The sequence below is a fragment of the Bison bison genome, unplaced genomic scaffold, assembly GCF_000754665.1.
Source record: "Bison bison bison isolate TAMUID 2011002044 unplaced genomic scaffold, Bison_UMD1.0 scf7180017864461, whole genome shotgun sequence".
NCBI classification, from domain to species: Eukaryota; Metazoa; Chordata; class Mammalia; order Artiodactyla; family Bovidae; genus Bison; species Bison bison.
This window is the reverse complement of record NW_011495023.1, coordinates 4,859,510-4,885,040: the sequence shown is the minus strand read 5'-3', so window position 1 is coordinate 4,885,040 and position 25,531 is coordinate 4,859,510. Positions and strand designations below refer to the sequence as shown.

Genomic DNA, 25,531 nt, shown 5'->3' with positions numbered 1-25,531 from the left:
AGCTTGCTCAAACTCATGTCCATTGAGTCGGTGATGCCATCCAACAATCTCATCCTCTGTCGTCCCCTTCTCCTCCTGCCTTCAACCTTTCCCAGCATCAGGGTCTTTTCTAAGGGGTCAGTTCTTCATATCAGGTGGCAAAGTATTGGAGTTTCAGCTTCAGCATCAGTCCTTCCAGTAAATATTCAGGATTGATTTCCTTTAGGATGGACTGGTTGGATCTCCTTGCAGTCCAAGGGACTCTCAAGAGTCTTCTCCAACACCACAGTTTAAAAGCATCAATTCTTTGGCCCTCAGCCTCCTTTATAGTCCAACTCTCACATCCATACATGACTACTGGAAGAACCATAGCTTTGACTAGTTGGACCTTTGTTGGCAAGGTGCCTGTGTTGAAATTTCTCCTTTTTACAAGGACAATGGTCATATTGGTTTAGGGCCCACCAAATGACCTCACTTTAACTTGATTCCCTCTGATGTTTCTGTACATGTTTCTCAGCCATGTTCTGAGGTCCTAGGGGGTTAGGAAAAAAATTTGAAAAATTCTTTTATTTTAAAAGTATTTGTTTATTTATCTGACTGTGCTGGGTCTCAGTTGCAGCACATGGGATCGTCATTGCATCATGTGGGATCTTTATTTGCGGCACATGGGCTCTCTAGTTACCGTGCAAGGACTCAGCAGTTAGGGCTCATGGACTTTGTTGTCCCTCGGCAGGTGGAATCTTAGTTCCTGGACCAGGTATCAAACCCACATCCCCCCACATTGCAAGGTAGATTCTTAACTACTGACCACTAGGAAAATCTCTTAACATATCCTTTTAAAGGGAAATTCAGCCCTTAACAGATTGACTAACAAAAGTCAAGTCAAGCAAAATAAGCCTTACTATTTTGGTAAGAAGAGAATTATATACAGAGTGAACGTAGAGATTTTTTAAAAAGGTTTTCAATACTCTTAATTTTCACAGCTGAAATTTATGGTGAGTATATTCCCCTTCCTCCCACACAGGCACTTGGTCTAGTCTGTGTTTGAATTACACACCTTGGCTCCAGTATCTGCCTCTTCACTTGGCTCCATGTTCTCAAGACCTCACCCTTATTTTCAAGGCTTTCTTCTCGTCCACCCGGGACCTTTACTTTGTGACATTGTGTGCCTTGTAAGCTTGCGAAACAATTATGAAATTGTTCTCTGATGGATTGTTCCTGCTCACAGGAAAATGGCATTAAAATATTTATAGAGAAATGAATTTCAGTTTCCAATGGAAAAGGCCAGAAGAAATATGGTTTAAAATTTCATAGAAAATGACACCGTTCTCATTATTTTATTTTGAAAAGGAGGAGGAAAAAAAAAAATCTCCTTGACGATGATTTCACCTTTTATTTCATGTGAAAAATTCCGGTGTGGAGATTTATCATCGTAATATTTCTACCACTGAGGATTTATATTTTCATTTCAGGATTTAATTATTAATTTGATCATGAAACTTTCTCAGAACTTCTTTATTAAAACCCCTTTTTTTATTTTATTGAGTAATGAAGAGTTTCATCTGTGTTTCAAGAGGTAGTGGAGTGGGCTGACTTTTGACACGTTGGCGTGTAAGTGTAGGCACTGGGCTCCTGACAAGTACACGTCCAGGCCTGCAGGACAGGTGGATCCTGTGATAAGGCTTGTGTGCGTCCTGCTTTGTTTTCAGTAGTCGTGCTCCCTGCTTAACCTAGTCTCCCAGGTGAACCTTGTCACCCGATAGAAATCTTATCCAGCCAGCGAGTTCATGTGTATTTTGAAAAGCAGCACGTCTCCTCCACCCTTGCCCCCTGACTTTGAAAACAAATCCCAAACACACTCCTCCTTTTTCCTCCTCATAATCAGATATTAACTTTCAATGCCTCCCAAGTCCTGTTGATGTTTCTATCTTGAGTTAATTTTTGGTAACTCTTTGTCTATTTACACATGGCTGCTTTTTGCTCCACAAGAAGCCGAATGGAAAGCTCTTAGGGCCTTAACAAAAAGACCTAGCCCACCTTTCTCCAGTTGTCCTGGTGTCTTTTTCTCCTCTCGTAAATAAAGGAATGCCTCTAATTTTGTTTTCCTTTATAGTTTTTGTCGGTCCTTTCTGTTTTCACCACTTATGGCCAGGAATTCAGCCTTGCTGTATGATGGACCTTTCTAATTTTTCTAAAAATCTTTGACCCCCTCAAAGAGGATTGCTGGGCCTGGCCTGAGACCGTAGTGCAGTGACCCGGCTGGTTTTTGAGAGTCAGCAGAGGCTGGTGGCCCCAGGCCTGTCTACCTCTGGCCTCATGCAGTGGGGCGGCTAATTTCTACGGAGGGATTGATTATGAGAGGAACAGAAAAAATGTTTTATAAATATCAAGGCACAGCACTACATCAATGGAAGCAGGAATGACCACCTGACTTGCTTTTCCAAATGTCTCTTGCTCAATCTTTCTCTTCTTTCTAGAACTGGCCAATACTTTATCCAGTCCACCGCTCTAGTCTTCCTTTCAAGTGTAGCGATTGTTTGAGCCTTAGCAATGCAGCAATTACTTGGGTTTTGAGTGTGCATTTTAAAGCTGAAGTGTTAACTTTTTATGGGCACAGTGCTCATGATTTCAAAAGTGTTCTTTTCCAAAAGTGTATTTTTCAAATTGGAATATGCCTCTTCACATTATTTTAGGTTTTCTGTAGGACTGAGATTTTGAATGAGAGTTTGGGAGGGGAATAATTTTTTTCTGTTAGCTCTAAGCTTCAATTAAAAAACAATCCTCATGGTCAAAATCTTAAAGATTTATTTTATGATATTGTTAAGAAAGACGGCACCTGTATCATCTCTTTACCTTTCTGAATCATGTCAAGAGTTGCAGTGTTTGTTTTCATGCTCTGTCTATAGGCGCTGTGCAAGGCCAGGAAGTGTAGCAGGCAGAGGGAAACCTCTTATTTACATTGTGGCTCCCTTTCTAAGTTTGACTTGAGTGTTTGCTTTAAAGAGAATTTCTTTTCTGTATGAATAATATCAGGCATTCTCTTCTGAACTGGGGAATTGTTCTTTTCACAGTCAGTTTTTAGCAAGCATTTCTTAAAAACAGTGAAACATTTCTGAAACACGTGTCATGAACTGTTCATTATGAACTTTCCTATTTTGCCTGTTTTAGTCTATGTGACTTTATTATACTATGCACCATTTAATAAATATAAATGCAGTCCTGCATCTTTCACAGAGACTTGCGGATTATTTTTGTACATCAGTAGTCTGCTCTTATGCTGGAGGATACATTCCAGACCCCAAGTGGGTACCTAAAACCATGGATGGTACTGAATCCTATGGAAACTATATTTTTTCCTATATATATTAATATATATATATGATAAAGTTTAACTTATAAATTTGGCACAGTTGGAGATTAACAATAAGTAATAATAAAATAGGACAATGATAATAATACACTGTAATGAAAGTTATCTGAATGTGGGTATTTCTCTCAGAATATCCCATATTTAAAGCATTTTCCATCTTATCTAAATACTTATCATGCACTGTGGCCATAACCTTTGCAGTTTGAGGTGCAACAGCAAAACACGAAGATTTCTTTTTCCTTCTTCATGATTTCACAGATAGATTATTTGTTCTTGCTGTAGCTCATAGCAACTTCAGCCTACGACTTTTTTCCTTTCCTTATTAAGTCGGGACCTTTCACCTCTCACAGAAAGTGCTTAATGGCTTCTCCCTGGCATATTCAAATCACCAGCATCCCAACTCTTGCACCTAGGGGCCAATATTAAGTGACGTAAGGGTCACTTGTACACAAGCATTGTGACACTACAATCAGTGATCTGATAACCCAGGTGGCTACTAAGTGACTAATGGATGGGATACACTGGCCAAAGGGATGATTCACATCCCAGGAGGTGAGACCAGGTGGCTCATGATTTCATCATAGTACTCAGAATGGCGCACAATTTAAAACGTATGCATTGTTTACTTCTGGATTTTTCCATTTAATAATTTTGGACTGTGGTTGCCCACGGGTCACTGAAACTTTGGAAAGGGAAACCACAGATCAGAGAAGACTACAGTACTTTTATTTTGAGATTTGTAATACATGGAGAAGGCAATGGCACCCCACTCCAGTACTCTTGCCTGGAAAATCCCATGGATGGAGGAGCCTGGTGGGCTGCAATCCATGGGGTCGCTAAGAGTCGGATACAACTGAGCGACTTCAGTTTCACTTTTCACTTTCATGCACTGGAGAAGGAAATGGCAACCCACTCCAGTGTTCTTGCCTGGAGAATCCCAGGGACGGGGCAGCCTAGCGGGCTGCCATCTGTGGGGTCACACAGAGTCGCACACGACTGAAGCGACTTAGCAGCAGCAGCCTCTGTAAGGGCTTCCCTGATGGTTCAGATGGTAAAGAATCTGCCTGCAGTGAGGAAGACCTCGGTCAGGAAGATCCCTGGAGAAGGGAATGGCTACTCATTCCAGTGGGGCTCCCCTGTGGCTCAGCGGTAAAGAATCTGCCTGCTAATACAGGAGACACAGGTTCGATCCCTGGGTCAGGAAGATCCCCTGGAGACAGACATGGCAACCCACTCCAGTATTCTTGTGTAGAGAATCCCAGGGACAGAGGAGCCTGGTGGGCTACAGTCCATGGGGTTGCAAAGAGTTGGATACAACTGAACGACTAAACTTGTGTGGTGTAGTCATTAAGAGCCCAAGTTTTGAAATTGAACTTTTCAGTTTGAGCTCTGGACTCAATCAATTATTACTTCATCTCTGCAGCCTCAGTGTCTTTTTCTGTAAAATGAGGATAATAATAGCAGCTACCAACTGGAGTTGTTGAGAGATTTACTTGAAGATGTAAGTGCCTGACCCATACATGTTAGCTGTTAACCACTGACAGTGTGCATTTATGAGACAGAAGATACATGGTGTGGGGTCACAATTTGGGACTAGCAGAGATGTAGGATTCTAGGCTAGAGAAAACCACAAAGGATGGAAAGGGAGGTTGAGACTAAGGAGAGTAAGACCCTCTTGGTTCTAAGTGCAAAAGGCAGTGTTGCTTTTCTGTTGGATTATTCTATTCAGATTGTCGAAAGTAAGAAAATGGATTCAGGGTGTATTTATTTATTTTAAGATTTCATTGAAAATTTTTTATTGGAGTAAAGTTGCTTTATAACTTTGTGTTAGTTTCTGGGGCACAGCAAAGTAAATCAGCTCTCTGTATACATATATCCCCTCTTTTTTGGATTTCCTTCTGTTTAGCTCACCATAGAGCACTGAATAGAGTTCTCTGTGCTGTACAGTAGGTCTGCATTAATTAATCTATTTTATCCATAGTATCAATAGTGTATGTATGTCCATCCCAATCTCCCAATTAATATTTTCTTTGAAGTCATTTTTCACTTCAACAGAATAAATAGGAAAATATTTGTGGTCATTGGATTCCTGGACCGGAACTTGATGTGACTATCTCCTTGTTCTCTTGGAACAGGAAGCTGAATTACTGTTCTGAGTAGAGTTTGTGTCTGGAACCAGATATGTCACCTGATCCACACTTGGCTGGACCAGCTAAATGTTTGGATGAAGTGACATCCTTCTCTTTTTCTTTTTGGAGTTTTCTATCCTGGGTTAATGGATATTTATTGATGGGGGTTGGAGGGCGGCTTGTAATTTAGAATCAATTGGTCAGGGAAATCTAATCCTTAACATTTGAGCAAAACTTGGGGGAGGCCAGAGAATGAGCAAAAGAGTAATGTGATGTGTGACTGAGGTTTTTTAACAGGATTGCTCTGGCTGTTGTGAAAATAATGTACAAATAGGCCCCCAAAGGGCTTTTCCTGGGATGTGTATGCTGAAGGGACAGTCACACATAGGGTGTGTTGATGTCGTCTTTAGGTCTTTAGTGTAACCAAGGGTGTAATTTATGGTAAAAATTAACCCAGAGTTCTCATGAGGCCTCAGTCCTTGAGGGAGTTTTATCCCTGGAAGTTGGCAGGTCACGAGGTTTCCAGAAAAGCGACAGAGCAGGGAATTTCCATTATCATGGGTGACTACTGCTTTTGATTTAAGCAAGGTGGATATTTGTGGACATTGTTTTATTTGCAAAAATAGACCTTTTATTTCCTGAATTTACTATAGGCCTGGATTGGTCTAGAAGGAACTTGGAAAAATCCTATAGAATGATCGAGTCCTGTTGATTTCCCAGCAGGCGACCTCTTTCCTTTCCTTGCCCTCCCTCATTCCATCCTCACCTTTCCTGCCCTTCTGTGATGACCAGGGCTGAGGGCATTGCCCTAACAGACTATATATTTCTGAGTGGTGGTCATTAATTTCCCTTGGTGTGGCTGAAGAAACGTTCCTGTCACCTCTCTCAAAACGTAGAGTACCACCTTGGCACACGTGTGTTTTGACAACGGAACCATGTTCTGCAGCTAGAGGCTGGCATGGTTCTACTTCCTATCAGTTTTCTTGTGCAATTAAGGCACCTAGGAAAACGTTTGAAGAAAGTTTTCATTTTGTGGGCTCATAATAAATACCATAAAGTGATTTGCCAATCTGTTGGCTTTGGTGGCAACTTTTGTACATAAGGTATGCAAACAATTATCACAGAAGTTATAATTGGGAGAACATGATGACTCTTATCTTTTGAACCCTTGGAATACAGAAATGGATTAACACAGATAACTGTTCAAAGTTTTCACATCTCATTTTTGTATTTGCCAAACACATCCCCACTGGTTCCGTTTCTTGGCAGTGCACGTGTTTGGAGACGTGTATTCTCCAGCAGTCATGAATGACTTTCCCCCACAGACTGCAGTTGTGCAGGTCTGCACAAACTGGAGGGGAATTCTTAGTCCAAACTGAAGCCGAACTGGGGGGATTCTTAGTCCATCATTTTGTTTTAATTCTTTGTAAAATATTAGCAGGAAGGCAAAGTTATTTTACATCAAAGCGACTATTTTGGGGAAGTGGCAAATTAAATTTTATGGCTGCAGCTGTGCCGAATGGAATTTGTAGGAAGTTGAAGAGAAGGGAATGCTTACAGCACTGAGATTTAAACCCTTAGCTTAAGAAAAATGCAAGCTGTGAATAAACTAGGGTATTGAGATGTAGAAAAATATTTTTGTAAAGATGTGTTTTAAAACCTAGGTCCTGTTGTGTTAGTCTTTCAAAAACAATGACTGCTCTGATTTTGCAAAGGATGTCTTTGTTCAGAAGTCAATATAACACACTGGAAAGAAAGGGTAACTGAGTAGGGAATGTTCCTGATGGTGAGTACAGTCAGTCTTCTGTGTCTGCAGTGTGTGCCTCGGTGGATTCCACCAATCACTGTTCAGGTATGTTGAACCCTCGGAAGTGGAAGTGGAACCCTGTGAGTATGGGACTTGAGCTCTCATGGAGTTTGGTATTCACAGTGGGTCTTGGAACCAGCCGTCCTTGGATACTGAGGGATGACTGTATCCCTGTAACAGAGTGTGGCCAAGTGCAGCTCTTAGCAGAGGCCATCGCTGTGGGCCCGTTACCCACTCTCCTCTCTGTTGCCAGGCAGCGGTTACCAGGTGACCATTAGTGGCTCTGCTTAGCCACTGGTCAGTGCCACAGTGGGCCCCTCCCATAAGCGACCAACTGTCAGTGAGCAACGTTAGTGGTCTTGCTCAGCCATTGGTTGGCTCCAGGTCCCTCCCACATGCAACCAACTGTCAGTGAAGGACCCTTAGTGAAAATGTGAATGAAAGTGAAAGTCGCTCAGTTGTGTCCGACTCTTTGCGACCCCACGGACTATACAGAATACTGGAGTGGGTAGCCTTTCCCTTCTCCAGGGAGGCATTCAGCAAATGGTCCTTGGAGTGAGTGGTGGTCCTCCATGGTGGACCACCATGGCGAGGAAGAGTGAGGTAGAGGCAGATCCTGGCCTTCTCCCTGGGGACCTGCAGCTCACCCAGCCTCAGAGCAGCGGTAAGTTGGAGGGCCCAGGGAACAGGCCAGGGGTTCCGTCCTGCAGGGCTCTGGAGCCCTCGCAAGGCCACCCGCTGGCTGGGCCCAGGTCTTCAGACAGCGGTGACCCTCTCCCCCATCTTTGCCTCTGTGACCTCATGGCAGTGACTGTCTGAATAGGATGCAGTCTGTGGACCTGGCCCCTGCCATTTGGGCAACCTGAGGAACCTGAGGGACAGTTGGTCCTGGGCACCTGGCTCCTTTGGCCATGACAGCTGGATAGAGTCTGGGGACCTGGCCCTGAGGGAGCCGCCAGCTGAGCTCTGCCTTCTCTCAGCCAGGACTGGACCTCAGAGAATGAAAGTCATGACTTGGGACCTTTCTTGTCAGAACAGAGAATAACATTCATTTGGTGGAGGTTAACAGGAACATCGTTCCCTGAACTTTGGCCTCACTTCAGGAACAAAGGATCTGACCCTCGAGAATTTTGTAATAACTCACCTGCTCCTCCCTCAGCTTTCCTAGAAAAGGTCTTTGGTGAGAGTGTTCAGGGAGTTTGGGGTTTTGAAGGCATGGGCCCCCCATATTCTTGTAGGACCCTCAATAAACATTTCTCTGCTCCAGACTCTGACATTTTGCTGTTGTTTGGCCTCACCGTGTGTCGGGCATGTGAACTTGCATTTTGGTGACATCTCGGGTAAAGAATGTGAGAAGGAGCAGGACTGTTACCATATGTTATTCCTTTTCCTTAAGTACCCCTTCCTCACCCAGCCCCCCACCACATAACTTTGGTTAGTCTCTCTATTGTACACTTTTCTAGCCCTATATAGTTCTCCATAGCACTTATTTTATACTTATTTGAATAATGTGTTATTCTAGGGATTCCATGAGATAAGGGAAAGTTTCATTATTTTTGTTACTAATGAGTCATTGTTGCCTATAGACAATGCCTGGCACAGTGATACATTTTGGCTCTTGATAGGGATTTGTTTGATGAAGAAATCCATGAATGGTTGAGTATAGGAAGAAATAGAAAGGTCTCTTTCTACTGAGAAAGATTTAGGCTTATGTTTGAGAGTACAAATGCCCTGGGGCCAGGCAGCCCAAGTAAGTGAAGGAGACTGGTGAAGTGGCTTGTGATGTGATGGACAACCAGATAGAATGTCCTGACAGGTGTCTGCTTGGTGGGTGTTCTCTTTCCTCCTTCAGTGGAAGCTAATTCTTCTCATCATAGGGGTGTATGCTTGGACTGTGATAAATTTGAAGGACTCACCCCAGCAGATGGATTAGGTTGGGGTGGACTTAAGTAGTAGAGAAGACTGGAAGGAAGGCTGTTGGCAGACCTGGAGTGCCAGGATGGTTTTTGAGCAGAGATGAGAAATCATCAGATGAGGGAGTGTTTAGAAAGAAAATTTTGGCAGCTGGGGATGTCTTCATGGAGAACAGAGGACTAGTGGGTTTTGAAGCTAGCGTAAAGTCCTCACCAGAGCTAAATGAAGCAAGCACTGGGAGAAATGTTGTGGTCAAACCAATAGTTTAATATCTAACACTATTTTTGGAAAGACAAACATATCAGAAAAACAGATTTCTAAAAAGTATACTGCTATTCATCGAAGTCTTTCTGGAATCCACAGAAATGGTGACTGGAAGAGGAAATCATGAGTTAAAGTCAGATTGCTGTGGGTTGACGGTTGAGTGGGATGTGAGAAAGGAAAGCCAGTGAATGGAGGCTCCTCTTTTGAGAAGTTTTTCAAAAAAAGGAAGAAAAGAGGCTGGAGCAGAAACAGGGGCAGTGGAAAATACCATAAGATGCAAGGGGTAGGAGGAACTTAAAGCACCTGTGAGCATCCCTTTTCCTGAGATAGTAAAAGCAGGGCAGAGTGGGTGTTGATGCCCAGCTCCTGAGGCAGACGTGGCCAGTGGACAGTGAGGCATCATCAGGAGGCAGGGGAGTGTGCAGGGTGCTCGCTGAGGAGAGTGAGCAGGGTTGGGGTTTCTGTCCTTGTGTGTAGGAGAGAGTCCTGAACTGCATTTCCATTTCCACTTTTATCACAGATTTTATTAACAGGTGGTAAAAGAATATTCTTGGAAAGATTGAGGGAAAGCTTCTTTTGCTTTTTTCCTTCTGACTTGAAAACTCACCAGAAGCCTTCAACACTTCCAGAAATCTTGAAAGAAGTGGTGGTGTTCAAAACTATGCCATGGAAGATATTTTGAACCTGTGGAAACCCAGACACCATTGCTCTTCTGTGAAGGAGCCTGGTTTGACTAAAAGTCCAAGTTTAATGCCTGTCTTATAGAGCTGCAATTAGCCTCTCAGTCAGATAACTGAATCTGAAGTGCTTTGGAAAATAATAGATCGGTACTGAAGTATCATAAAATATTATGATACTACTGTAGACGTTCAGTAATGTCTTTGGAATCTGGTAAAACCTTAAGTTTACGAGTACTTTTTAATTTAAAAAAGTATTTTTGCTTTGCCAGACCATTGCTGTTTTTCCATCAGTGAATTTTGGGCTAAGGTCTTTTCAGATTGTCTCATATTAAGTCAACAAATCTATTTCAAATGTGTTTGTTACTAAGCAACGGTTGCCAAGAGCCTGTGTAATTAAGATGAAACTTGCAAGGTAACAATGCCCAAACATAGTACCATTTTCACCATTTTCTGATAATGTTGAGAGTAGGATGAATAAAAGCGGAAGAAGATGCTATTTCAGTAAGAGCCCAGCATCTGACATTTCTGAATATGTTGGCTGTCCACTGGCTCATCTGGGACAGAGTGTTTGTGTTTTACAAATCAGCCAGTGATTTTTCCTTTTGTGTCTGACATCCATATTCCTGATGTGAACCAGTAAGCACCCCCTGTGCAGCTGTGGCACAGCTGGCCATGTGGTACCCAGACCCTCCTTGTCTGGACTTGCGCTCTGGCAAGCAGGGTGACCAGAGTGAGCTTCACGTGAACCCAACTTCCTTGGCAGCCGTGACTGACCTAGATTAAGCTGCGATGCAGGCATGTTATGTACTTTGCTTACCAACAGCACAGTGTCTTTTTCTTTTGGTGATTTTTAAAAGAAGGCTCAGATGAATTTTTTCCTATTTGTTGTGCTTGGCTCATAGCAGGCGCTTTACAAATGCTCCTCTTTCCCCTCCTGGTCCATTCTGTTCCAGGGGCAGGGGAGTGGGGGCAGGGTAGAGTTTCCATGACGACCTGGTATTGAATGACCTCCTTTCAGACCTGTTGTTAGATGCCCAAAGGGCCAGAGTAGAGGTCCAGACGGCCAAACCTCACCTCATGGATGGCTTTGCTGATAAAAGAGGAGTCTGTCCCAGTCAACGAGCAATACTGGGTGACCCTCCCGCTACTTATAAACTTGGCGCTTCCTCACTGGGGTTTCTCCCAGCTTGGCCTCGCTGCAGGCAGAGTGTGTGTCAGTCACCGAAGAGCACTGACCAGTACTTTATGTCTGTCATCTTGGGCAAGTCATGATCACTTTGAACTTTAATGTCTTTGCCCTTCCTCTGGGGACAGAAATCCTTGCTTGGCTCATGTAGTTGGATTTTCATAGGAATTAGATGAGATAAGATATATGAAAGTGCTGTGAAAAGGTATATATGTATTCATTTATTCAACAAATACTGAGTGGCTCCTGTGTGCCAGGCACTATTCTGGTTTCGTGTCTGACTCTGTGCGACCCCATAGACGGCAGCCCACCAGGCTCCCCTGTCGCTGGGATTCTCAAGGCGAGAACACTGGAGTGGGTTGCCATTTCCGTCTCCAATGCATGAGAGTGAAAAGTGAAAGTGAAGTCGCTCAGTCGTGTCTGACTCTTAGCGACCCCATGGACTGTAGCCTACCAGGCTCCTCCGTCCATGGGATTTTCGAGGCAAGAGTACTGGAGTGGGGTGCCATTGCCTTCTCCGAATGTATTTCATACCAGCACAGATAAGTAGATCTACTTAATTCTTTTACCTGGCACTTTAATATTCCATGGTATAGATGTTCCATAATTTCTTTAACCATCCCTCAGTTAAGGAACATTTAAGCAAACAGAGCTACAGTGAACATCTTTATGCATGTTTTCAGCATATGTGAGAACACTTTTCTAGGAGGGTATTGCAAAAGATCAAAAGGCATGCATACTTGATATCTTTATGGGTACTATCAAATTCTCCCCAAAAGGCAAATTATCTTTTCACCTGACACGTATAAGAGTACTCATTTCTTATACCCTTGCTAATATGATCTTTAGGATTTTACTGATCTGTTGGATGAAAAGTACTATCTAATAGTTGTGTTATTTTCAAGTCCTGATTTATTCATGAGCATCTTCTACTATTTATTGACCAGTTTTCCTTCTTCTATGATTAATCTTTTTAGCTATCTCTTTATCTGTTGGGAGATACATATTTTTCTTATTAATTCAAAGGGACATTTTATACATTTAAAACATGTATGTATATACTTCTGAGGTGATAGGTCTAGTGTTAATCACTATTTTACAGGGGAGCTAAGAGGCACATGAAGTTAAATAGCTAGTTACAGGTCACACAGCCAGTTGATGATGGGGCTTGGTGTATAGCCAGGCTCCTCCTAGTCCAGTCTGCTTTTATTTGAGCAGAGAGGCTATTTGGGAGGCTTAGCAGGCCAGGGAGGGTGAGTTACCTTCGTGGTAGATGGCTGGAAGCAGCATGAAGGAGGCCTCTGGGTCACAGGGGCTGAACACAGGCTTCTGCAAGTGCCAGCGGCCCTTCCTGAGTTACCTAATCCTGGGAAAAAGTGAAGATTGGGGGCTGATGACTGTGTCTTTGTTCCTTGGGAGGTGGGTACAAAGGCAGAGGAGAACGAGAGTGACAGCCCTGTAGGGTGCTGCCTTTCCGTCTTCCAAGGGCACGAGTACCCTACGCTTCAGCTGCCTCTGCATTGCAGACACTGGAGGGTGTTACTATTCTTGATAATCACAAGAGAAGCAGAACAAAGGTCTTCTCCTTATTTGAGTTTTCTGCAGCACCTCTTTTGAATAATCAGAACTTTTTTCTTTCTGATTGAATCATAACCATTTCCTTTTCTGTGTAAACTAAAGTTTTTCTGAAATGGCTTTATTTTAGACTTTTCTCTTCTTATCCTCATCTGGCTTGTGATGTATGTTCAACAGGGCATATCCTAGGGTACAGATTCTAGCTTTTTTTTTTTTTTTTTTAAGGCTGGAAGCAACCTTAGGGGCCATCTGGTTCAATTCACTTATTGAATCTAAGATCTTGTGAAGCAGGGTGGTTTGCCAAGATTACCCAATTATTCCAAATCATAAACTAGGACTGGGGACTCTTCAACTCTGTTAGGACTTCTGGAGCCATTGGACATGTTTCTGAAGTTTTTCTATTTTTTTCTTTCTTTTTCTTTTGGATTTCTTACCTTGAAAGTGAGGCTGGTGGTACTTACTTCGTTGAACTGCTGTGCTAAGTAGTTATTTACAAAGCATTTTCACATTTGAATTTTAAGCCCATTTCTGCATATTTTTGAAAACCTCTTTTCATAGCTTCCATTATGCATATAACATGAACTTAGTCAACACTTGTTGAATTGATGAAAGGTTGACGTAGTTGTTATATATTTCTCTAATTCAATCACACACACACACACACACACACACACTTAATTTCAAAGTCACCACTGTATAACCATTTCAAAGCTATATAGTCTGGCTCCTGGTTTCAGACATGGAAATATTTGAAATACTTAGAGTAAATAAAATTCTCCCAAGGCTTTGAAGAATTTACAGAAGGGGATACCATGGCTTCCTTTCGGCATTCATTTTGATTTTTAATAATTGATCTTGTTAGGAGATTTCTTTGTGTTCCAGTCTCTGTTTCACAGGTGGCTGTTGCCTCCAGAGCATGCTCAGGGTAAAACCAGCTGGAGTCTGCACAGTTCCAGGTGGTGGGGTGCCTCGGGTTATGCTGAGTAGTTGAGGCTGGTACAGCCCAGGGTGAAGCTGCAGTTGGTTTGCCTGTCTGGTTGTGGGCTCAGAGAAGGGCTAGGCACATTTGAAGTCAGATATCTGTGTACTGGGAACACCACCAGTAGGGAGTGCTTAGGAATGGGGGCTTGTATTACCAAGGAGAACGCTAGGAGAATTACTGTTCCTACAAGTTTCTCCACTGAATGAGGTCTTTTGTCCTGTCACAAAGAGTGATTCACAATCCTCTGGTCCTGGCCTGGCTAGGGTTGATATCTGGATCCCTAGGCGTGGGACCTGCCTTCTACCTAGAAGCATTTGGTATTAGGTCAAGAGGGAGATTTTCCTGAAGAGGAGTTCTGCTGAGGAGGATAGGGTGGGGGAGATAACCCTGAGCCTCAGCCATCCTGTTGAGTTAAACTCTGGGGCAGACGTTTGCTGTGGGCATCCCATGCTCTTGGCATTAGAGCCCTCATCTCAGGGGATATAACTGACTTTTGGTTCAAAGTAGAGGAAAGCTTAACGTGCTTTAAATAATCCTTTCTCTAATTTCCCTTTTGTCCATTTTATTCAATTCAATTTTACTCTCTCAGATTTACTTTTCTGGCTTTTAATCATCTTTTTGTGCTTCACTATCAGTGGGTTATTTTTGATGTCAAAGAGTGGCTTAAAAAAAAACCTATTACTTTAATATTAGTGTTTCTTTCTTTGAAGTTTTAGAACGCATAGTATTAGATATATAGAAAAGTTGCAAGAATAGTACAAAGAATTCCTGTAAACTTTTCCAGATTTCTCAAAGGATGACATTTTATCCTTTTCTCTTTTTTCTCTGTTTTTGTTTTCTGAACTATTGGGCTAAGTCAGACATGATGTCTCTGTCCCTAAATACTTCACTCTGTGTTTCCTGAAAACAATGAAACTCTCTACTTAAATACCACAGCCCTATCAAAATTGTGAAATTAACAGTAATACCATCCTACTATCTAATATACAGACCTCATTCAGATTTTACGAATTGAAACAACAAAGTCACTCTTAGCAAAAGAAAGTCCCAAACCATGCATTTTATTGAATTGTCACGTCCCTTTGGATGTCTTTAATTTGAAACAGTTCTTTCTTTTCTTTTATGACAGTGACATTTTTGAGCAGCACAGACCAGTCCTTCTTTCCTTCCTGCCTTCCCTTCTTCCTTCCTTCATTTGTAGAATGCCTCTTGTTTTACATTTGTTTGATGTTTACTGGTTATTAGATTCAGGTTATTCATTGGGCTTCCCTCATAGCTCAGTCAGTAAAGAGTCTGTCTGCAATACAGGAGACCTGGGTTTGATCCCCGGGTTGGGACGATCCCCTGGAGAAGGAAATGGCAACCTGCACTGGTATTCTTGCCTGGAGAATCCCATGGACAGAGGAGCCTGGCAGGCTACAGTCTGTAGGGTCGCAAGAGTCAAACACGACTGAGCAACTAAGAACACAGCACACACATTCATTTTTGGCAGGAATAGAATGACTACTCTTCTTAAATGATATGAACTTTTACTTAATATTGATTTATTAAAGTTGAAGGCTAGATTTATTTTAAATTTATGCCTTTATTTTACTTAAAATGCTTGTTATTCTTTATGTAAATCTAGTAAGTAATGTATAAAATAAGAACAAACAGTTTTTGGATGTTTAAATTATGGCCAGCAAACTCAAGTTGGATAGACTAAATTCCCATTAATCCATTTCATTTAAAAGTTAATCACATTTTCTTAAATCTGTAAAGATTCATTTGTAAATAAATATATCCAATCTTCTTTTTAATCGCTTTAAATGCCTAGAAAGCAAACTGAAACACCTTCACATTGTTCTATCCTAATACTGTTGGAAAACATATTTTTCACTTATAGTCACAAGTCTGTTACAGTCTGGCATGTTCCCAAAGATGGCAGGTTCTCAAGCATTCCATATAGTTTAATACCTAATGTACAAAGATGAGTCTGAACTCAATACAAATTATTAGTACTATTGCCTTTATTTACTTCAGTATCTCTATACTTAATTCAAGACGCATGCTCACTAAGGGAAGAAGATTATGTGAGGTTTGCTGAAGTTGCCATGCTAATGGTTGGGGTGACTGGGCCACCATGCAGTTGTTTATCTGACAGAGATTTGGAATTGAGGAGGCATTTGTCTAGGTCTTTTAGAACTGCTCCCTGCGTAGCTCAGTCGGTAAAGACTCTGCCTGCAGTGCTGGAAACCTGGGTTCAATTCCTGGGTCGGGAAGATCCCCTGGAGAAGGAAATGACAACCCACTCTAGTATTCTTGCTTGGAAAATCCCAAGGACAGAAGGGCCTGGCAGGCTACAGTCCATAGGGTCCCAGGAGTTGGACGTGACTTAGCACTATCTTTCTTTCGTTAGAACTGCCAGTAAGTCCATTTAATAATTGCTATGACAACAGAAGGCTAAATCCTATATAGTTGCTATGACAGCAGATGGCTGTCCACACCCTTCTGATAAGATGGATTTTTCAGCCTTGGTCTCCTGTATTGATAGCCTTATATCCTTTCATCTGATTTGGGTAGACATACTTCTGCATCCTTATCCAGGTTGCAACTAATTTCCTCTACTGCTTGATTACATTCTGCATTTCTTTAGTTCTTGGCAGCATTATATAGTCATTTTATTCTATCTGATTGGATTTTGCGTTTCCTTTCAAATTTTTGGCCACAAGTCTAAAGCTTCATGCTAATGAAAACGTCTTTCTCTAATTTCTCCATGTTACTTGGAATTATAGCCTTCAGAGATTGGCCTGGATTCCCAGAAAGAGTTCCACTAGTGCTGTGTAATTTGATTATGAAAATCCTAGGCCAGCCGCCGCTCTTAACATCTGAGAGCTCTGTGTATATATTGTAACTAGAGATGACAAAGTATGTTGTTTCTGAATTTTGTTATTGAATTGCTTTTGAGCAGATTTGAAGGCTTAATCACAATTGAGCAGATAGGATCAAGTAGGAATAGATACTGTATAAGAATATTGAAGTCATGGATAGTGGCTACTGCTTATTATGATGTGCTATTTACCTTTTAAAAAATCTAATTTCACTTTGCTTACTTCCAGTGTCTGGGGTAATAGTAGTCTGTTTTCTGGGCAGGTATCCTGTCCCATTATCCTCTTTTCTAATTCTCTACATTGCCATCCTTGTTGTGTTCTTGTCATCATCCATTGCCTTCAGTCTGCCTCACTTCCTCCTCTGGCATCTCATCTTGTTGAACTCTGACCCTTCTTTTGATTTTCCTAGAAGCCAAGCGTTGCTTGTATTTGCTCTGTGTTTTTTACCTTATAATTATGGTAGAAGCATAGTTGAAGGCCCATTTGTTGGAAAAATTTCTTTTTTATGTCTCCTGGGGGAGCCCCTCAGTTTTACCTTATGAGTCACTGCATGTTGAACTTGGTAGGAGCCCAAAGGCCATGAACTCTCTCTCTGAAAGCTGTTTTCTTGAATGTGTCTGTTTTGTCTTAGTCTTGGAAATTCGCAGCAGAAAATGGACACATTTTCTAGGTATTAAGTGTGAGTTGGGACAGTGCCATCAATTGTCCCAGTAATGCAAGACTCTCTTGGTTTCTGTTGTTTGAAGAAGGCAGTTTTATACTTTGTCCTTCCTTGTCTTCATGATTTTAGTCATCATTACCCTGTAGAAGAGGGACCTGGCAAAGAGGAGCTGACCACCGACTCTTAGAAATCCTGCTGCCCATGGTTCTCCCGTTGCTGTGCTCCTCTCTACATGCTCCACTTTGCTTTTGCTTATGTGATACCGTTAATAGGAAGTGGCTGAGGCAATAACCTCAGTGACCTTGACCTTCAGTGAGTTTTAAAGGCCGAAAGCCCAGGAGGAAATGCGCAGCAGTAGCCATGGTATCCTTAGACACTGAGCCAGGATCGTTTGGCAACCTGGACTAATTCTACAAATCTCTACTTGTCAAAGGCAAAACCAGGCTGATGGTGACCAATGTTTCCCAGTTTTTTAGAGCTGTAAATGAATACCACGGCGATTTAAACAATTAACCACGAAGACTAGGCACACAAGAATACTTTCGTGTAGTTGAATTCAGTTGAGTTTGGATGTTCGGATGAATACTCATCGAGTACTCATTGAGTTTGGATGAATACTCATTATCTGCTCATTCTTATAATGCTAATAATAATAACTGTTAAGTACCAGATACCAGATGCTTTGAAAAAATTTTTATTGAGTTTAACAATCTTCTGAAATAAGTGTTGTAATAATCTCTGGTTTTATGAGTAAGACATTAAATATGTTGGTCGGTCATGTCTGAGCAAGACTTAGAGTAGAGTCAAGACTTAGATCCGTGTCTTCCTGGGACCAAAGACCATGCTTTAATCACTTCCCTGTAGGCGTATGTTATGAGGAGTTATGTAATGGCTATTGTAGAAGAACTTTTCCTCACCATATTAAGATTTTGTGCCAGTCAGGGAAGTCAGCAGAAAGCACTGACTTAAGGAATAACCCTATGAATCCCCAAATACTTTCCCTAGATGTCTATTAATTCCAACAGTTAGTGACTCATTTTGGTAACAAGCAACTCTTCCTTACCAAGAACAGTAAGACATCATATCAGTGATTTTGCCCTAACTATGAATTAATTTATCCAGATTGCTTTCCTAGCAACAAACTGCAATGTACTATTGAATAAAAGATCAGATGGTTGAGGGAGGAGAGATTGGAAGTAATCTGGGGACACAGAGACTGCTCAGAATACAGCAAGTCTTCATGAGCCTTGTCTAACCAGAGGACAGTCAAAGGTAATGGATTAGAAAGGGAGGAGAGAGAAAATTTAGGAGCTGAAAAAAGGCAGGTGTACAGAGAAGTGGGGGGCCCCCAAATCAAGTTCACTTCTCTTCTGATTTCTCTTCTGAGGATTCCTGTTACTGGAGTCCTGGTTGAGCCCTGAAGCCTAATGGAGGGTGAGGGAGAAGGTGTGAAAGAAGAAATAGAGAAGTTCAATGTTCAACAGACATTTGGGGCTTTCTTAACAAATGGAGGTTTCTGAGCTCTACTGCTAGAGAATCTGATCCAGCAGGTGTTGGGATGGACCCAGGGACCTAGATTTGATCAACCTCACTAGATGATTCTAATGCAGGTGATCCAAAGACCAAACTTTTAGAAAATTTGGGTTGCAGTCTCTTCCACTGAGCTATTATAAAGTCTGCAGCCCAACAGCTTCTGGGAGGGTATTGCCTCCCTTGCTGGAAAACTGAAGGTGCTTGAATAAAAGAAGGAGCTTTCTTTCCTTGAGAACTGTACTGGATCTAACTAGTCAAAACCCTTTAAGATCCAGAAAGTTCTGCCTCCGGGATAAGGTGCCCTGCTCTTCCTCACCTCTTACTCGTTTCTGGTCTCCTCTTTTGTCCTGGCCCAGCTTAGGGTAAGAGTTCAGTGCAGTTGCTTAGTCATATCAGACCCTTTGCGACCCCATGGACTGCAGCACGCCAGGCTTCCCTGTCCATCACCAACTCCCAGAGCTTGCTCAAACTCATGTCTGTCAAGTCAGTGATGCCATCCAACCATGTCATCCTCTGTCGTCCCTTCCCCAGCCTTCAATCTTTCCTAGCATCAGGGTCTTTTCAAATGAGTCAGTTCTTTGCATCAGGTGGCCAAAGTATTGGAACTTCAGCTTCAGCATCAGTCCTTCCAATGAATATTCAGGACTGATTTCCTTTAGGATGGACTGGTTGGATCTCCTTGCAGTCCAAGGGACTCTCAAGAGCCTTCTCCAACACCACAGTTCAAAAGCATCAATTCTTTGGGGCTCAGCTTTCTTTATAGTCCAACTCTCACATCCATACATGACTACTGGAAAAACCGTAGCTTTGACTAGATGGACCTTTGTCAGCAAAGCAGTGTCTCTGCTTTTTAATATGCTGTCCAGGTTGGTCATAACTTTTCTTCCAAGGAGCAAGTGTCTTTTAATTTCTTGGTTGCAGTCACCATCTGTGATGATTTCGAGCCCCCCACTGTTTCCATTGTTTGCCCATCTATTTGCCAAGAAGTGATGGGACTGGATGCCATGATCTTAGTTTTCTGAATGTGGAGTTTTAAGCCAACTTTTTCACTCTCCTCTTTCACTTTCATCAAAAGATTCTTTAGTTCTTCTTCACTTTCTGCTATAAGGATGGTGTCATCTGCATATCTGAGATTGTTGACATTTCTCCCGGCAATCTTGATTCCAGCTTGTGCTTCATCCAGCCTGGCATTTCACATGATGTACTCTGCATATAAGTTAAATAAGCAGGGTGACAATATACAGCCTTGACGTACTCTTTTCCCGATTTGGAACCAGTCTGTTGTTCCATGTCCAGTTCTAACTGTTGCTTCTTGACCTGCATACAAATTTATCAGGAGGCAGGTAAGGTGGTCTGGTATTCCCATCTCTTTAAGAAAAGGGTAAGAGTAGCCAGTTGCAGAGAGCTGATGGTGGTAGGGTAGCTGCTGAGAACATAGATCTTTCAGTGTTGAAACAGGGACAGTCGTAGATAGCTGGGAGGGTTGACCACTCTGTTAGCATGGAAGCCTTCACTGTGTCAGCCCATCACACCTCTGCTCAGCACTCAGAAGGACTGTCACGGCATCTCAGCCAGATGTGTAGCTCGACAGGCACATTCTAGTGTCAGTTGGAGCTGTTCCTTTTCTTTAGTGGAGAGCCCTTTTTGTGGCTCTTCAGGCTCATTTCCTGCAGGTACAGGAGGCTGAATGCAGGTGCCTCACCTGGCCGAGGCCAGGTGACTTATCAATGCCTCATTTTTGTCAGATATTATTATGCCAAGAACCATTGCCAGCTTAACATTTTTTTTTCTTCATTCTTTACTGAGGCTGTAACTAGGATATGCGTTTCCTGAGACTGAAGGAATTAGATCTTAAAACAGCCCCTTGGGAGGCTAAGAATGGGGAAACATCAGAGAAAGGGGTTCAGGGAAGATGGGCGGTCCTGGTGGCAGAGGCCCTGTGGCCTCACCTCACCCAGTGGATTTACTCTTCTGTTAGCTTAGAGCGACTCTAGTATATTCTTCCTGAATTCAGTTTGGAAGAGGAAAATGTGTTTTCTTGAGTGAGGAGTATCCTGCAGGTGGAGTTCAGGCTGCTTTGTTCTCAGCTTGGGCTCTGGAATGAAACAGGATCTATAGACATGGCTGTGTTTGAACTAAAATAATGCACTAGGGGTGCCCAGGGAGGAAGTGAATGAGTGTGTTGGAACCTGGACCAGTGATATCCTCAGATGAGGGAGGACAGGGCAAATGAGCCAGCTGAATAAACCCGTTTTTGGTTTTTAAAAGAAGTGTAAGATATCGAAATATGTGTACATAGATAACAGAGTCTGAAAGGAAGTCTTAAGAGGAATTCTGGTTTGTTTTTTTTTTGAGTCTATTGAATTTGTTACAACGTTGCTTCTGTTTTATGTTTTGATTTTTCATCTGAGGCATGTGGGATCTTAGCCCCCTGTGCGTGTGTGTGTGCTCCATTGCTTCAGTCGTATCTGACTGTGTGTGACCCTAAGGACTATAGCCCGGCAGGCTCCTCTGTCCATGGGATTCTCCAGGCAAGAATCCTGGAGTGGGCTGCCATGCCTCCTCCAGGGGATCTTCCCAACCCAGGGATCAAACTCTTACACCTCCTGCATCGACAGATGGGTTCTTTACTACTCGTGCCACCTGGGAAACCCCTTAGACCCTTTAGCTCCCTGACTAGGGACTGAACCTTCCCTCCCTGCATTGGAAGGTGAAGTGTTAGCCATTGGACTGCCAGGGAATTCTGTTTTAAGCCAAAGGATCATTGTAGAATCAGAGTGGCATACCTTCCAGGTGGAAGGGGAACAGCAAATCCTGGATGAACATATGCTGCTATTTGTTCTAACAGTGTCAGAATTCAGTAATTACCCAGGATGGAATTTGATCCCAGAAGTTTTCCCATCTAATAACATTTTGCATTTGCTCATATTAAAAGTAATTTATAGTTGCTAAACACACACTCGGAGAAGGCAATGGCACCCCACTCCAGTACTCTTGCCTGGAAAATCCCATGGATGGAGGAGCCTGGTAGGCTGCAGTCCATGGGGTCGCTGAGGGTCAGACATGACTGAGCGATTTCACTTTCACTTTTCACTTTCATGCATTGGAGAAGGAAATGGCAACCCACTCCAGTGTTCTTGCCTGGAGAATCCCAGGGATGGGGGAACCTGTGGGCTGCCGTCTATGGGTCGCACAGAGTTGGACACGACTGAAGCGACTTAGCAGCAGCAGCAAGCAGCAAGTAAACCTGAAAGTTTGTGGAAAGCAGAACAGAGAGTGACTTGTACACAGAACAAAGATGACTGTCAGCAAAAAGTGGTCCCCAGTGGTAGGGGGCCTCCGGGATGCAAGAACACCATATGGGAGAATCAAAGGTGTTGTCTTGGAAGCCACATCATTGATCCAGCCTCTTTTTGCTGTTGTTCGGTCGCTAAGTCATGTCGGACTCTGAGACCCTATGGACTGCAGCACACGAGGCTTCCATGTCCTCCACCGTCTTCCGGGGTTTGCTCAAACTCATGTCCATTGAGTCTGTGATGCTATCCAACCATCTCTGTTGGCCTCTTCTCCTCCTGCCCTCAATCTTTCCCAGCATCAGGGTCTTTTCCAGAGTCAGCTCTTCGCATCAGATAGTCAAAGTATTGGAGCTTCAGCATCAGTCTTTCCAGTGAATATTCAGGGTTGATTTCCTTCTACTGTGCTCTTATTTTGAGATCTATATTTCTTTGGAAACTGTAGCCCTAGGATTACTGTAATTGGATCTTTACTGATAACAATAGCTAACGTGGACTTGATGCTCACAATGAGCTGTAAACTGTTCTGAGAACTTTGCCTGTATTAACTCATATAATCCTTGCAACTCTATTTTTTTCTCTCCTGGTTTTAAGATAGGGAGCATCTGGGTACAGAGAAGAGAGCAACTCAACTCAGAGTCACACAGCATGTAAGGAGTAGAGCTGAGATAGAGTCTGACTTCAGAACTTGAACTACTGATTTGTGTACTGCCTCCCCAATCGTTTCATTTTGTTAAAAAATAATACCTCCTTCTCTTACCTTGAAGCAGCAACTTGCACTGAGAAATTATGTGAGGGCTGCTGCCTTACAAACACTAAAGATGTCACAAAATGAAAGCTACCAAAAAGATGAAGTAGGACTCGTAACTCAAATCATTAAAAAATATTAACTCGGAACTTAAAGTTATAAAACTCTTAGAAGAAGACAGGTATAAACCTTTATGACTGTAGATTAGGCAGGGGCTTTATATATGACACCAGAAACACAGTCAGAAAAGGAAAAAATAAATTGGACTCCATCAGAATTACTCTCATGCTTCAAAGGACATTCTCAAGAAAGTGAAAAGACAACTCATAAAGTGTGAGAAAATGTTTGCAAATCATATATCTGATAAACGAGTTGTATCTAGAATATATAAGGAGCTGTTACAAGTCAATAATTAAAAGACAATAGCCCAGTTAAAATTGGGAAAAAGATTTGAATGGACATTTCTCCAAAGAAGATATATCAGATCAGAAGATATATAAAGGGCTAATAAGCAGAAGGAAAGAGGCTTAGTTTTTAAGCACTTCAAATGTTGAAATGTAACTCAAATTCACAGTGAGATACCACTTCATACCTGTTGGAATATACTAGTCAAAAAGATGGACAGTAACAAGTGTTGGAGGAGAAGGCAATGGCAACCCACTCCAGTACTCTTGCCTGGAGAATCCCAGGGATAGGGGAGCCTGGTGGGCTGCCGTCTATGGGGTCGCACAGAGTCGGACACAACTGAAGTGACTTAACAGCAACAAGTGTTGGTGAAGATATGAAGAAATTAGAAGTCTCACAGTTCACTGGTGGGAATGTAAAGCAATGTAGCTACTTTGGAAAACAGTCCAGCAGTTATTCAAAAGGTTAATACAGAGTTACCATAAGATCCAATAGTCCTGCTCCTTGCTATATACCCAAGAGAATAAAAAACATGCACTCACACAAAAACTTGTACATGAATGTTCATGGGCTATTATTCATAATAGCCCAAAGTGGAAACAGTCCATCAAAAAATGTGAATTCATCAAAAGTGGAAGTATCCATCCCATTATGAATAGATGAACAAAATACGCAGAACACTGTTGTTGTTCAGTCACTAAATCATGTCCTACTCTGCAACCCCATGGACTGTAGCATGCCAGGCTCCTCGGTCTTCCACTATCTCCTGGAGTTTGCTCAGATTTATCTCCCTTGAGTCAGTGATGCCACACAACCATCTCAATCTCTGCTGCCCTCTTCTTCTTTTGTCTTCAAACTTTCCTGACATCAAAGTTTTCCAGTGAGTTGACTCCTCAAATCAGGTGGCCAAATATTGGAGCTTCAGCTTTAGCAACAGTCCTTTCAATGAATATTCAGGGATGATTTCCTTTAGGAGTGACTGGTTTGATCTCCTTGTTGTCCAAGGGACTCTCCAGTGCCACGATTCAAAAGCATGAATTCTTTGGTGCTGAGCCTTCTTTATGGACCAGCTCTCACATCTGTACATGATTCCACTGAAAGTGAAAAAGTGAAAGTATTAGTTGCTCAGTCATGTCCAACTCTTTGGGACCCCATGGACTGTAGCCCACCAAGCTCCTCTGTTCATGGAATTCTCCAGGCAAGAATACTGTAGTGGGTAGCCATTCCCTTCTCCAGGGGATCTTCCCGACCCAGGGATTGAACCTGGGTTTCCTGGCAGATTCTTTACTGTCTGAGGCACCAGGAAAGCCCCACATGACTTTATCCAGCCCTAAAAAGGAATGAAGTACTGATACATGGTGTCCCATGATGAGCCTTGACAACATTAAGCTAAGTGAAAGAAACCAAACACCAAAGACCGAATATTGTATGATGCCATACAGTGGAAATGTCCTTGTCAGGCAAATCCAGAGAGACAAACTAGACAGATTAGTTTTAACTCTTTGGTAAAGGGGAGAATGGAGAATATACTGATGAATACAACATTTCTTTTTGGGGTGATGAAAATTTTCTGGGATTATATACAGGTGATTTTTTTGAGAATGTACTAAACACCACGGGATTGTGCACTCTAAAAAGGTGAATTTTATGGCATTAGAATTACATCTCAGTGAAAGTGAAAGTGGAGAGTGAAAAAGTTGGCTTAAAGCTCAACATTCAGAAAATGAATATCATGGCATCCGGTCTCACCACTTCATGGGAAATAGATGGGGAAACAGTGGAAACAGTGTCAGACTTTATTTTTCTGGGCTCCAAAATCACTACAGATGGTGACTGCAGCCATGAAATTAAAAGACGCTTACTCCTTGGAAGGAAAGTTATGACCAACCTAGATAGCATATTAAAAAGCAGAGACATTACTTTGCCAACAAAGGTCCATCTAGTCAAGGCTATGGTTTTTCCTGTGGTCATGTATGGATGTGAGAGTTGGACTGTGAAGAAGGCTGAGAGCCGAAGAATTGATGCTTTTGAACTGTGGTGTTAGAGAAGACTCTTGAGAGTCCCTTGGACTGCTAGGAGATCCAACCAGTCCATTCTGAAGGAGATCAGCCCTGGGATTTCTTTGGAAGGAATGA

At 42.4% G+C, this 25,531-nt stretch overlaps 1 protein-coding gene across 1 annotated transcript in view; it reads left to right on the top strand.

Moving 5' to 3' along the window:
* The first annotated feature begins 7,967 nt into the window (after positions 1-7,967).
* LOC105002996 (chromosome unknown open reading frame, human C10orf113) overlaps positions 7,968-25,531 on the top strand; it is a 21,761-nt gene continuing 4,197 nt past the window's right edge. Inside the window, 2 exon segments of the mRNA XM_010859899.1 lie at positions 7,968-10,740; positions 10,743-10,779. Of these exon segments, the coding sequence (XP_010858201.1) occupies positions 10,614-10,740; positions 10,743-10,779 (164 nt within the window). The 5' untranslated portion in view covers positions 7,968-10,613.